We start from the raw sequence: 14,674 nt of genomic DNA on the forward strand, positions 1-14,674 counted from the left end.
TTTGCTCATGTCGTGATTGTTACGATTCCCTAAGTGCCCCGCAAAAGCAGTTATCACAGCCTGCCCAATGCCCCTGGCAAGGACTGGTCAAACTCGACGTTAATCAAAAAGGCTCTTTCTTCTGGAAAAGAAATATTTCCTGGGGGACAGAACAAGAGAGAAGTTTACTGGACACCTCTTTCAGTAGCAGGGCCTTTGAGGTTTGACGAGAATCAGGGAGCCAGCCACACTGTTCCTGCTCTCCGGTCCTGAGAAAACCAGAGCTGTTTACCGTCCGCAAAGCCACGCGCTAGAGTGACAGACGGGCTGGCGGGCCAGAGAGTGGGCGGGCCGGAGGGCAGGAGGGGGGGATTCCAGACGCTCGGTTTGATGAACAGCATGTACCCGTCTCAGTACAGCCCTCTCATCCAGGGACGAGTTTCTCGCATGAAGTCATACAGAAATCTAAATAATAAAGAGAGGGGCACGGGGGTTTTGTAAGGGGGGGGGGGGTGTTTACACTGGACTAATCAGGGGCTGGAGAGAGAGATGGCGTGTGCTGAGCGGCGTTCGCCCTCACTCCGGAGGGAAGCTTGGCAGCAAGCAGCCCAGGGAGGCAGCGATGTGGCTCAAAGGCTGGTCTTGTTCTCCCATCCAGAGTTTTTAACAGGCTGGCAGGATTCCCTCAGGGCTAAAGGGCCTCTGCAGACTCTGGACTTCTCCTTCAGTTCTCCAGCAGCCTCTACCAAGCGGAGGTGGCGAATTATATAGGGAAACCCACAAAACTCCAACCGGGCCACATCTGTCTCATGTCTGAGATTATTTACATCCCTACTAGCTCTTCATATTTATTTATTTGTTTTTAAACTTGCACTGTAGTATTTCCTCATGAGATAATGGCGAAGAATGAGGTAGCTGGACATGCAGTTTAAATACACAGAGGAGCTAGTTGGACAGTTCCATAATTTTTTTTTTCAATACAGCTGGACTAGCTCGTCTTATTGATGGCTAAAGCAAAAAAAAAGGAAAAAAAGAGAAAAGATTCCCTACACAGCCTTGAGTTGTACACCATAGAAACAAGTCATTTTTCATTGTCATCTCTGAGAGATGTGCCATCAATAAAAATAATCAACCAACAAGGCCAAAATGAAGTACATCAAGGAGCTAAAGGGGATGAAGCAACATTTCTCCTTTCTATTTCCTAAGAGTAACCACTGGTTTCATGTTTCAGCTAGAGTTATGTCTCTTCCTCTCTCCCTCTCTCTGGTGATGCATGATGAATAGATGTATTCTAATGTGTCCAGTAGTGACAGTGCTTCATTACTTCACGGCTGAAGTACATGTTACAAATTGGTTTGTACTTGACCGTCTGTGTGATTGATCTAGTCTACACCACCAGTGGAAGGTAGTTTAAACCTAGAAAAGCAAAAGTACGAACTGGTCCGGCCATCTAGGTCAAATAAAGACTTAAAAAAACAACAACAACATTAAGAACAAGAACAACGATGACAACGAAATCAAACAGAAAAAAAAGAAAAAAAACCTCTATCTCCCCCACTGCTCCAGGGCGTTTCTTCATCTTTGGTATAAAATAGGCCATCCATAGGCTGCATTTGATCGACAACTAAGAAAGACTACAGAAATTGTCAACAATTTCTTCTATCTATTGCTTTTGCGCTAACTGGTTTTAACCGTAAGCTCCTATCTATGTAGTTTTGCACTGCTAATATTTTTTTTGTTTTCATTTTATTTATTTTGTTTTTATTTTTCATTTATTTTTTATTTTTTATATTTTTTTTTGCAGTGTGACAAGCAAAGCGGGCTAAAAACATCTGTAAAGCTCATAAAAAAGGTTGCAGATAAAAAGCACTAATGCCATCGATAGCAATTTCGCCATGTAAAATAAAAAAAGAAACAATTTCTGCATTTTGCAACAAACTGCATTTCCTACAATGCAGCAATTATGTGTTTTTTTCTCATTCTGAAAATCTGAAGGATTTTTTTTTCCCTGCTGCCTTCCACAATGGACGAATCGTCTCCTCTGTACTTAAAAACCTGCTCAGGTGCCACTGACTGAACATTAAAGTTTTCTTCTAACAAAGAAAAACTTTTATTAAATCTGTACAGCTTATTCTATAGATCTCCTCTCCTTATCTCAACTCTCTTTAATTCAATTGACCATTCAATTGGTCCAAGAGCCTGTATCATCCATTCATTTTTTTTTTTTTTGTTTAAACAAGACGCTTGACTGATCGCTTTAGGAAAAGTCTCTGACGTCCTTAAAATTAAGGCAATAAAGATTCAAGAAAAAACCTTGCTTAAGTTCTCTAGAAAACTAAAAATTTAACACAAGTAATAAAAAGAATGAAAGAAAGAGTAGCTTAATATCTGAGGAAGACGACTTTTGTATCTCTCCTCTCCTAATTAAAAAAAACAAAAAACAAAAAAAACTCACCATTGCTGAAACCTACCTGCACATTCAAATGTTTTTTTTTTGTTTTATGGTTTTTTTTTTTTAATTCAAGAAATTTCATGAAGAAAAATTCAAGCCTCTCATTGGCTGACAATAAACCCAAGTGTCAGGCTACCAGACTGACTCTCTCTGCACTGCTTAACAAACCCCCCCTTTCTTTTCGTGCCCAGGCCAGGTAGGAAATGAAGACGTATCTCTTGTGGTGCCTGTGCGGTCTGGAAGCTATCTCTCCCCTTGTGTGTTTCAGTGCAGTCCCCCGTCTCAAGGCATCGCTGTCACAGGAATATTCACTTTTCCCATCGTTATCTGAGAGAGTGCAGAGGACAAACAAGCAAAGACAAAAAAATACCATTAGCTGCTTGGTGCGGACAGCACCGTGGGACGAAGACACACGTCATGCCTCGTGTGGATTGGTCGTAAGAGATTCACTCTGCTGCAAGGTGCTCAGTATCAGCCAAAACAGCTGCAAATGATAATACATATATGCATTATACATATAAATATACTTGTAACACATCTCTTTTCTTCAAGTGATGTACTGGGTGGTATGTTTTCTTGGTGTAGCGCACATCCCACTTGCTTTGTATTCACCTTTCTGTGTGAAGCTTACTATGGGATGGGCTGTGTTAAAAATCTGTGGTCCTTCTCTGATTGAACGGGACAATCATCAGTGTGGACAGGAAGTACAACCTTTTGCACTCACTGACCCCTGGCTTCTGCCCTGTCTATTTGAAAATTAATATTTTTATGGCCATCTTTAACGCTGCACCAACTACACCAACTGTGACATTAACTTGTCCACATCCTTGTCAAACGTAATTAACAAAGGTGTCAATTATAATCAGGATAACTGCTTAGAAGAGCCAAGACATAAACAAACAAACAAACTACTCAGTGCAACACAAGCAAATTAAATCCTCGGGGTTGAGACGTGAATGTCAAACAGCAGCTCCTGTCTCTTTACATGTACATGGCTCTCACTCACGATGGATTTCTCCTTATTACTTCCCCGTACAGATTTGCTCATAGAAAAACAAAACCAAAAATCACATGATGCAATTACTTGCCATGAAGTGCAGAATACATGCATCTAGTGTTGCACATGTATATGTGCTGTACTGCGTATGATACAAAAATCGAAAAATGATATTTATATGAAAACCAATCAGCATTTTTTCAAAGCTGAAAGGAAGAATGCTACATTTTATGGTTTGCTTTTTGTTTTATATACTATACATATTACATATATCATACATTCATGCAACATGTTTCCATGGGTATTTTTTAATTTTTCATTTCTGATGGATGGCTTAAAAGAAATTAACAAGGTGGTACGGTATCATATTTGTTTGTCTGCTTGCCCTCAACAACATCATCATCTGATCAACTGATATCAGTCAAATTCTCATCAAATTTGTGAATGCCCTGTTCATTTGAGGCAATGCAAAAAGAATGACCGGCAATGTGCAGAAAGGGTTAAATATCTGGACATGTAATCAGTTGTTGCTGAACGTGAATTTTGAATTCCCAGCTGTGTAAATGGATAAACTGTAAAGTGAGAGTCCTGTTAAGCTGTCCTGGATAAGAGTGTCTGTTTGTAATGGAGTCTTCCACACTGCAATACCTGACCCTTATTCCTCACATTAACAGCAGGTGTGGTGTACAGCAGTTGCCTTAAAAGGCCTTAAGTTGTTCGATTTATAACAGGAAATTAAATCGCAGTGAAAGAGCATAAATCTGCCTTTTCAGGGCCACTGGCTTTACAGTATGTGAGCTTGGCACTATGCATCCAACTGGACACTGTCCCTGCGGAACATTTTCAAGCACTTGTTGGAGCACTTCCAGGCAATGTGAAGTTCGAAGGCGTGCGTAAGCCGGCACAGAGCAGCCCAACCTGAGCTTTAAGCCGAATCGGCCAGCGTGTGTCAGGCGACGGAGGGAAGGAGGAGGGACTCACTTCGACTGTTGGTACGAGTAGGCTGGCGCATGTTCGTTGGCATTCTCCACCTGCAAAGGTTGCTGCTGTCCGCTGGCGTCCTGTGACGAGGGAGCAACCGTCTGGGGGGCGGCATCAGTGACCACTCCCTGCCGGAGGAAGGGGACAGGGAAAAGGTGGAGGAAGCGGAACAGGAAATCAGTGTGGAAGTGGCAGAGGAGCAGGAAGTAAAACAAGGAAATGAATGTTAAAGTGGATGCAGACCGTGGGAGAGACAGAGGGAGATGGAGGGAGACTAGGAATGTTTTAAAACACAGTGATTTCAAACACAGGTCAGCCTTACAAAGGCTTAACTTCTTCCAAGGAACAATGTAAATGTTGATAGGTCAGAGGTCAGATCAGGACACACTTACTTCCACAGGGACAGCAGACGGAGGCACAGGAGTGTACTGGGGAATGTACGTCCCTTGCATAGGCGCAGCTGCGGCCGCAGCGGTCATGTACTGCAATACATATGGTGCCCACAGTCAGAGAGACATAAGCAGTGCGGTCACAGAGACTAATGCACTCAAATACAGGAGCCTGTGGTCAAAAAGACACATGTACTGTGGTCACAGATATTGAACCATTAAAACTAATGTAGGAGACCAGTGCGGACATAAAGACGAAAGCACCCACTCTAATACAGGAGACCATCATCAAAGAGACACGCATGACACTGCAAGAGAAAACTGGCCACTCACACTACCATAGTTTTCACTTTTTGTTGATTTTTGCAAATTACAAATTACATTGAGATACTACCACTCAGTGAATCTTATTACCTGCATAATGGTAATACAACTGCTGGTGATGAAAGCAAATAGTTCTGTAACATGTAGCTATGTAATGTTTATCAGGAAACTGCTCAATATTACGCAGCATGTCACTAACACAGACAAACACTTCAAGACGTGATGCGTTCTGTCATTGTACTCCTACGGCAAGAGACTGTGATAACTGACTGACACCATCAGAAGAGAGGAGCCTGGGGACCAACTACAGTCCAACTTCACACTAACAAAGAAAGGAGGGGGTGTGGAAATGGGAGATGGAGGGAGCAAGGGAAGAGAGAACAAAGGAGAGAGGGGACAGAGAGATAGAAGAGATAAAAGGATAGGGACAGAGGAGAGAAAGGGTACAGACAGACAAACAAGAGAGGAGAAAGAGAGAGAGAGAGAGAGAGAGAGAGAGCGTGAGAGCGCGGACAGGGAAAGCAGCTCTGAGAGGGAGTGAGGAGAGGGTTACTGAGAAGGGGGAGGGAGGGGGGCCGAGAGGGAGAGAATTGCTCTTTTACCTTGAAAGAACCAAACAGATGAAGAAAGAAATAAAAACAAACAGCGATCTGCAATCAAACAGCGTACCCCCGGTGGGTCAGCCGCTCGGTGACATTCACGGGGCCGTCGGGGGATTAGACGAGAGCATGGGAAGGGGGATGCGGAGGACTGCCAGGGCTCCAGACATGAAAAGGAGCGCGGCGGAAAGAAAATGCCAAATCGGGGATAACAAGTGAGGGAGCAAGAGGGACACGGTTACAGATGAATCTGCGGGTCCCGTCTGAGTTATCTCTCCCTCATCAGGAGCAGGGGTGGGAAAAATACAGGAACATCCTGTCCTTTTCAAGCAGGCACCCTGTAACGTATACCGTCTCAGCCCTCACTGGAGGGCTGCCCAGGTCCCATAGACTGTCACACACTGCGGTGACTCTACTGGGGGGTTCAGGCCACACACACGCTCATGCTCCCTCCGCTGCAGAGGATCATGGGGAGGGGCAATGCCACAGCTCACAGTCATCATCTGCTGCCACTTGAGGATGACCTGGCACATGAGGTGCGCGTTGAGGGGTGACACAGTAATGGGCAGCTCTATCTTTCGGCTCTCAGACTGGCATGGTGACGTGTCCAATGTCGACGTAGAACAGGCCACCTGCCTGCATGCAGATTCACTCAGCCTCCTATCTTAGCTCTTAAATTTTAGCACACACACATGTGCAACTGCACAGAAGGGCATACCCACACACACACACACACACACACACACACACACACACACACACACACACATACACATACACACCCATACACACACTCATATACCCCAATACACACACACACACACACACACACACACACCCATTCACTCACACACCCACAAACATACCTAATGTGCTCACCTACACATGTACATGACCACATGCAAACTGCTGCATGCACATGTGTACACTCATGTGCAGAGACTCTTTTGGGTACAACAGATGGTCTGCACTTTCCAAAGGACACAGTCTCAGCATAACCTCTCACTGAAGATCATGCTACACAAGTGCCCTTATCTGAGCTCCCAGAGTCCCCTCACTCATCTAAAACAACCTCCTGTGCCACAACTCAGAGGTGCACTCCATCCACTTGCTGACCTGTGGCAGGGGACCAAGGGCATGTGAGAGGGAGGTGTGTGTACATATGTGGGACCTGGGTTTGGATAACAGGTTTTGGGTGACGGGCTTAGGGTTCTGCCCCCCAGTGCTACAGGGGCAGTGGGTCAGGCCGGACACAGAACAGGATCAGACGGACACGTGCAGAGAGAATTGGGGGGGGGGGGGGCTGGAGCCTCCGCTCACTCTGCGGGCACTTGCGCTGTGGCCCGTATTTCACCCCTCCTCCTTCACACTGGCACCATGCTCCACTGTCACATGGCTACCACCGCCCTCTTCAGCAGCCGCACTGTCCTTCTGATTTAATGACAGTAAGCACTGCACTAAACACAACGGAACAACAACTTACTACTTTCAAGAATAAGCAATAATCAGAGATTAGTTAGGACACATCTGCTTAAATGCCCAGTGTAAATGACATGCTGTATCCTGTGCGTACTGCAATGCCGGCAACACCACCCAGCATGTACAGCTCTGGGAGCCCAGCAGAGCAGTGGTGAGCTTTGCGGTTGAGAGTAATGTACCAGACTGTAATATTGAGTCTGAGCAGTGAAGGTCCGTGGTGCTCCTTTGTGTTCACTGGATTGGATTAATGGAAGTCACCAGGAGAGCCTCAGGCTAAATTTATAAGGCGTCATGGTTAAGAAACAAAAAAAAAAAACAAAACGGCAAGGCTCATACTGAGAATGAAAGGAAAACTTCACCGAATATCTAACATTCGGTTCCTTACTTTTATGATAGTAAGCATCCATATTGAAAGCCATGTGTGTTTAATGTGTATACGTACCTACCACACCCTTCAAAGTAAGGAACAACTTGAATTTGAAATTTTTTCTGAAGGTACCCTTTAAGGGAGAATGGATGTATTTTAAGAGCTGTATTAAACAGGATTTCCACGGGAGGCAGCTGAGTAACATGCACAAGGCCCCGTTAAACAGGACCACAAGAGGGCAACTCTCTGATCAGGTATTAGTAACATTGACGCAACGCCTGAACAATTTTGAGGGAACGCTAAGGGTACGTCTGGATATGAGAAATGAAATGGGTATTAAAAATGAGCTCCAATTAAAAATAAACTCCAGCTGTAAACACAGCTGATCCATAGGCTAACTGCTAAACCCAGTTCATGTGGACCAGGAAGTGCGTAGCAGTACCATTAATGATGCAAACAGACTCCGAATCGTATCCTAAAAGCAAAGCAACAAATGTCAGGGTGTAGTTCATGCTGCTTTTATGAGCCTGCGAGACGCCTTTAATGAGTATGTCAGGAAACAGAGTGTTCTTCTGGGAATGCTATGGTCAGGACTGTTGGGCTGAGGAGGAACACTCAGTTCTTTTATTTTAAAAACACAGCCGCACCGTTAGGCAACAGACATGCACAAAAGAACGGCCAAATGTATTCTGGGGTGGTGGTTGAGAGATCTGGGCGTGTGCGGTGACGTCAGGGCCGCTGTGGCTCAACGGCGATGAGGTTGCACAAGTGCAACGAAAAGCACAAGTGCAAGCTGGACGTCGCCCTCGCGGTGCATTCCAAACGGAATGAGCACTTGCAGCTCGACATTAAAGGTCACGCTTCTGAGCATGTCCCCGCAACCAAGGGCAACAGTGAAACTGCTACACAGGCCGTCACTGTCACACGGTGCATTCCTACACTTTATTGCTACATCCGACCTAATTAGTAAGTACGATCCAGCATGTTGTTTCTGCAGCGGTGAAGGAGCAGTACTTCTCTTTCTCTCTATATGTCTCTGAAGGTACCATTCCCTGCTAGCTCATCTGACAGCCCACACTTAAAACCCATCTGATCACACTATACTATAGAGGTCTCCCGTTGTATCCCTTTAAACTTCACTCATATAAAAGGAGTGTTTAGAAGCCGTGACATGCGCTGCTCCCAGCTCCTGTTGTGTCCAGAGCCAGCGTGACACAGAGAAGTACAGCAGGATAATCACACCCCCTGTTGCGTCCAGAGACGGAGTAACACGGAGGAGCAGGCTACTTACAGTTCCTGTTGTACCCAGGGACATGTGGTTCATCTGCTGGGTGAGGGGCCCCATCATACTGGCTGGCTGCATGGACATGGTGTGGTCCATGGCTGGCGTGATCACAGCACCCTGTGGGACAGAAGCACAGTGCGTCTGAGAGCTGCGGCTACAGGCGCAGGCAGGTGTGGACGCGCTTCACGGCCCGGGCTCCCCGACTGCACTCAGAAACATGTGGCTGCACGGCGCGCAAACAGACAGGGGGCGATAAACCTGAGAAGTGCGTCTGCGAGTGAGGAATTCAGCATGTACGCATGTGAACCGAGGCCATTGCGGCCACCGGGATGCCAGAGCCTGCGATATCTCTTTGCTATATGCTTCCTATGAGCTTTATTTCACACATAAACACCACTGTAATAAATAGAAACCTCAATAAATCTCTTCAGAAGGTCAGTCTGGCCACGGACTGCGCATCGTAACGCCGTGTCAAGTGCACCGCTGTGATTGCGGTCAATCACATGTCGTTTTGTCGTAAAGCCCCCGTTAGACAGCGCTGAGGTTTTTCCTCTGCAGCCTGTGCCCCGCTCGTTCTGCTTTGATAAGCTCTTATCAGGGATGCGCATGCTTGGGCCGCAGCTGCGCAGAGCGCGCAGACAGCCCAGCTCCTGCAGACAGACAGCAGCTGCCTGACGCTCTGTCTCACTGCAGATGAATGGATGCTAATTGCATGAAATTGTCCTAATGGGGAGTATATGGAGGTTCAAGTGGTTTGCTGGCTTACATATGCCATAAAAAGATACTAAGTATGTACTTGTAGGAGAGAGGGAGAATGTTTGTGACTGTGCTTTTTAAAATCTATGTGTCTATAGTGGATGTATGTGTCTACGGAAGACGTGTGTGTGTGTGTGTGTGTACAATGAGTGTGTGTGTTTGCGTGTGTGTGCATATGTGTATTTGTATACGTGTGTGTGTAAAACGAGTAAATATATCAGTGTGTGTGTGTGCATATGTGTGCGTGTGTGTGTGTGTGTGTGTGTGTTTGTGCGTGTGTGTATGTGTTTGTGCGTGGTGTGGGGAGAGTGAAAGAGCAGACCTCTGGTGCTGGCGGGTGGAGAAGCAGCTGTCAGACCCCTTTCACATACGCATCAAAGGTGAAGAGCCAGCTGTTTGCAGGATGAAAGGCTGCAGTCGGACACAGCTCACTCTCCCTAATTAACCCTCCGCGCCTCTCAAACCTGGGACTGATTGCCGCTCCCACACTGACGGCTGCATCCATCAGCTGGCCTCCTATTATTACAACAAATGATTCCAGGAAATCCAAACACTAGTACTGCATATCCCTGAGGAAGTGATGCATAGCGCACTTAACTCTGAGCCTCACATGTGTCGGTGTGCGTGTTTATTTTAGAACACGCCGCTTTCGGTGCCTGAACACGTATGAGGAACACTGGGTGTTTTTTCCACAGAGGAGAGAGGGATTTGTTGGCTCCCAGATGCTGGGTGTAATTTGTTAAAAGTGACCTCAGACAGCATTGCGTGTGTGAACACTGAGAGGCCCGCAGAACTGGGTCAAAGTCTATAGAGGAACACAGAGAGCTGTGCTTTCCACACTAAGGACACAATAAAGACATAATGAGGCACACAGGCATGATAGCTGCTAGCCTGAGAGCTGTGTGTGTGTGTGTGTGTGTCTAATTGTGGAGCGTCTCTGAATGTGCGTGTGTGTGTATGTTGTGTGTTGTGTGTGTGTGTGTCTAATTGTGCAGCGTCTCTGAATGTGCATGTGTGTGTGTGTATGTGTGTGTGTGTGTGTGTGTGTGTGTGTGTGTTGTGTTGTGTGTGTGTGTGTGTCTAATTGTGGAGCGTCTCTGAATGTGTGTGTGTGTGTGTATGTGTGTGTGTGTGTGTGTGTGTGTGTGTGTGTGTGTGCGTGTGTGTGTGTGTGTGCACGCATGGGTGTGTGTGTGCATTTGAGGAGCCTCTCTGAGTGTGCGTGTGCATGTGTTCTCCTGCATTCTGGCCGCACGCTCACTTTCAGAGCCACCAGGCCCAGGACCATTGATTAATGTGGGAGGAACACAAGGACAGGAGGGGCTATCTGCTCTGCCTGAGATCCCTATCAGAGAAAGACTGATAGCTGGCGGAACAAACTAATGCTGACCATTTCAGCTCACATCCAGCAGAGGGCGATCAATCAGACAAGGTTACTCGTGTCCGACGTTTTACCTTCCTCCCGACTAAAGTCAATTAAGTACAGGCTGCTAAGCAAAAGGCAACCTCCAGGATGCGCCATTGTGTCAGAAATACAGTGGATGTATGCACAAAGCACTAAAAGAAGTAACGTGAAACCTGACGGGCCTGACAAACTGACATGTGCTTATTAGGGCAGGTCAGTGACAGCTGCTGCACCTCAGACGGCGGAGTTGCAGAGAATTTGCCTTCAAACCTATGCTGTTCCTTGAACTGGTTTTTCATGATCAACAAGCTTGCATGCTAGCTGTAGTGAGGATCATGCATCTGTAGCTGATTCCTTTTTTGCTGGGCTCTGCTGCGATGTTGTAGCAATGCCTTAGTGCCATATACAATAACTGAATGTAATTTTAACAAGGAGATTTCAACGTATAACCAGCGGTTTTTATAATAATTAAATGTTTTAATGTGAAGTGCACAAAGACTGAGCTGCAACCTTAAGTAAATGAATCACATTAAAAAGGAACCAGCTGCAACTAGTGAGCTTTATTTAAACTGGCCTGATTGTTAATAGTGTAAAACAACTGAAAACAACTTTAGGATATGAATCAAATATAAGTACTTTCTCTGCCTCCCTTACACTGTCTGCCTCTGCCAAAAGAAACCCCGTGTCATATAAACTTCTTAATTACATCTGACTGATATTTGAAAACCTCCACCTTGATTGAAGCAACAAAATTCATATATCAATTCTCTACCTTCTGACTTCCGCCAACTACACTGTTTAAAGCAAGCTGGAGGCACTGTTTGTGCAGAGATAGACAGCTTCAGAGGGAGAATTTTTGCAAAGGTTTGCTATGTCTTCATCAAAACTATTCTTATGCATTGCAGGATAGAGGCTACAAAACCAAGTCAAAAAGTGTTATGTTCAGGAGTTGTGGCTCATCTCTTTATTGCAGGATTCTTGAAACCATCAAAATATTATCAGAATATTATTTTTGAATTTGCTCAGTTAGGATTTTGTCAGGAAATGAAGAAGGAAAAAACTGGAATCACAAATAAAACAAAACTTTTTAATATTTCTATATCCCTTATTAACTGAAAAATTCTGCATTGTCAGTACACTTTTCACTATGTATGTTGTTTATATACATACATTCATTATGTCATCCTTTTCACTGCAAATCTCGACATATGCCAGTGGAGGAAATGTGATTCCTCCAAAAACGTCCATTGAGTGGAAAAACTGATTATGGATGGGGATGGAATACCTGCTCCTTTAATACAACCAAATATGTCAGCAATCCCCATCAGATGTAGCAAGGGGACGTTTGTATGTTAGCTCTGTATTCTTTATTTTAGCGTAAGCGTAAAAACCTTGCCTGCTGGTAATTCTGTAGGGGCTGTTTGAAGAGTAAACTGCACAGACATTTGCTGTCAGAAACATTCTGTCTCTCCTCCACACATCAGAACCGAGCTGAAACAGCATGGCATATCCCCCCCCGCGACACTCTCTCTCTTTCTCTCTCTCTCTCTCACACACACACACAGACAAAATGCTCCCATCCATTTCCTGATGTTGCTCTCACAGAATCTAGAGTTTCGTCTCTGAGATCTGAAGCCTGAAGCGAATAGTCAACTCTTGACAAAGCTTTCATGATTGAAAATGAGAAAGAATAGCCGAATAATTATCTTGTTTAATATGCGGGTATGTCGGGGAAGGCTACACAAATTCAGGATATGTCATATATTCAGTGGTGTGCGTGCATGTGTGTGCATTTTAAGTCTCACAGGAAAACATGTGCTTGTTGAGGTGGGACTTATTATAGATTGCCTCCATTCAAGGAAAGGGTAGGGGGACACTGATTCTTCATGGGGGGTGTTTGGGTTGAGACTGTGAGAAGCAGAGGTGGGGATGAGGGAGGGGGTTATGCAAGTGCTTATATAAACCGCATGCACAAACAGAAATGATTGAAAAACAATGAAATGGGAACAGACATTGGGGGCTGCTCTGTGTGTGTGTGTGTGTGTGTGTGAGAGAGAGAGAGAGAGAGAGAGAATGGGAGCTTGATGAAGGCGTGGCTGTGGCTTGCTGTGACTGGATACGGTGGCGCTGAGGGTAAATGGAACGAACTGGGACAAATCTCGCTCTCTACTGATGGGACTCAGGAAGCAGAGGCAGGGGATAGCGGTGGGGAGAACGCGACAACCTCACGAATGAAGTCCAGTGGTTTAGGATTGGGGCTGAGCAAAACCTCTGAGAGAACCTCCAAGGCATGCAAACAAGCAAACTCAGTGGTACATACTCAGCAGTGTGGAGAAGGGGTGAGGGATTTGGCCTTGCAAACAGAGGTGTGCAGGTTTGAATCCTAACTGGTTCTCTACTGTTGCATCCTTTGAAGGAATAAAGTTCAACTACCATAGTAAAAGCAGATGTTATCTGTGCCACTGGCCCCTGATAAGGATGTCTGCCGAGATAATAAATCATGTCATGAAATTTTATGTCATTTCGGACCTCAGGATCATGAGGGGGTAACATCCCAGAGTAGGATGCAACCAACATGTGAGGTCACAGTCCCCAAACTACTAAGGAAAGCAGCCAGCTGACACATGGATTAAAGACTGTGCTTGCTAAGCACTGTTACTGCACCCAGGGCACAAATGAATGTTGTAAATATTGTGATGCAATAAAGGAATGGGACTTTAATATACTCACAGGGCATACACTGATGACACGCTGGATGGACAATTTCTCAGAAGAATGTGCAGCTAAAAGTTCATTACATTTTCAGTGCAATATCAATTACTAAATGCTGGAAATGGGGTGAGCAGGATATTTAGTGGTTATAAAAAGATTGCATTTTGAGGCAGGAGGCACACCTCATTAGACATGTGTCCATTAAGTGAACTTATGTGAAGGGTTAAGTGATGTTTTATAAATACTGGGACAATTTCTTAGCCATGGGTTTGGCTTTTGGGTTAATGCCAAACTGTTATGCTGAGTATTCTTTAGGAGAAATGGAAAACAACCACTTCACATATTCACTTCGCACCATATTTCAGCCAGAAATAGCAGTGGGTGCACATCCACCACAGTCTGTGGGGCCACCGCATTCACAAGCTAGGTGTCTGATGTAACCGGCAGCTATACATATGCAGCGCTTGGAGCAAATTTTGAGAACACACAAAGAACAATGCAGTCTGGAGGAAAACATTCTGGCTGTTTGAAGCTCTCTGGGCTTGAACTTCAGGAGGCATGAAACAACAAAAAGCTTTTCACAAGGAGTTAAGGAAGGAATGTCTGAATTGTAGCTGCTGAAACTTGCGTCAAGGAGACAGGAAGTTGGCAGTCTTTCTTCCTGTCAGGTACTTGAGAAAGCAAAACACTCTTAAGGATATGAGTGGGCAGGATATTCGACGTTTGCCGTAGACTGTTTGTCGTACTTTACCTAAGAACATCAGCCCTGTGAACACACCCTTGTGATAACTTAAATTGATTTATTCGGTGAAGTAACAAAAGACAGTCATACCACAATACTTGATATACTTGCTTCCTTTCATTCAGACAGTTTCTTCTTTGTCTTCACAAATCCATTTTACTAAACTTGACACGAAATGTCTTCATTTTTCAATTTTTTCACACTGCC

General features: G+C 45.1%; 1 protein-coding gene across 2 annotated transcripts in view; it reads right to left on the reverse strand.

Annotated features, from left to right (window-relative positions):
* Positions 1-2,457: 2,457 nt before the first annotated feature.
* The window catches only part of rbms3 (RNA binding motif, single stranded interacting protein), a 142,096-nt gene continuing 129,879 nt past the window's right edge, over positions 2,458-14,674 (reverse strand). Inside the window, exons 10-13 of one of the 2 annotated variants that reach the window (XM_036538651.1) lie at positions 8,859-8,969; positions 4,802-4,891; positions 4,410-4,537; positions 2,458-2,758 (exon numbers count right to left, since the gene is read on the reverse strand). In XM_036538651.1, the coding sequence (XP_036394544.1) occupies positions 2,755-2,758; positions 4,410-4,537; positions 4,802-4,891; positions 8,859-8,969 (333 nt within the window). In that variant the 3' untranslated portion in view covers positions 2,458-2,754. Of the gene's footprint in view, positions 2,759-4,405; positions 4,538-4,801; positions 4,892-8,858; positions 8,970-14,674 lie in introns of those variants that run through there. The other variant, XM_036538652.1, reaches the window with a different exon arrangement.

This window comes from Megalops cyprinoides, chromosome 10, assembly GCF_013368585.1.
Source record: "Megalops cyprinoides isolate fMegCyp1 chromosome 10, fMegCyp1.pri, whole genome shotgun sequence".
In the NCBI taxonomy this organism is placed as follows: domain Eukaryota; kingdom Metazoa; phylum Chordata; class Actinopteri; order Elopiformes; family Megalopidae; genus Megalops; species Megalops cyprinoides.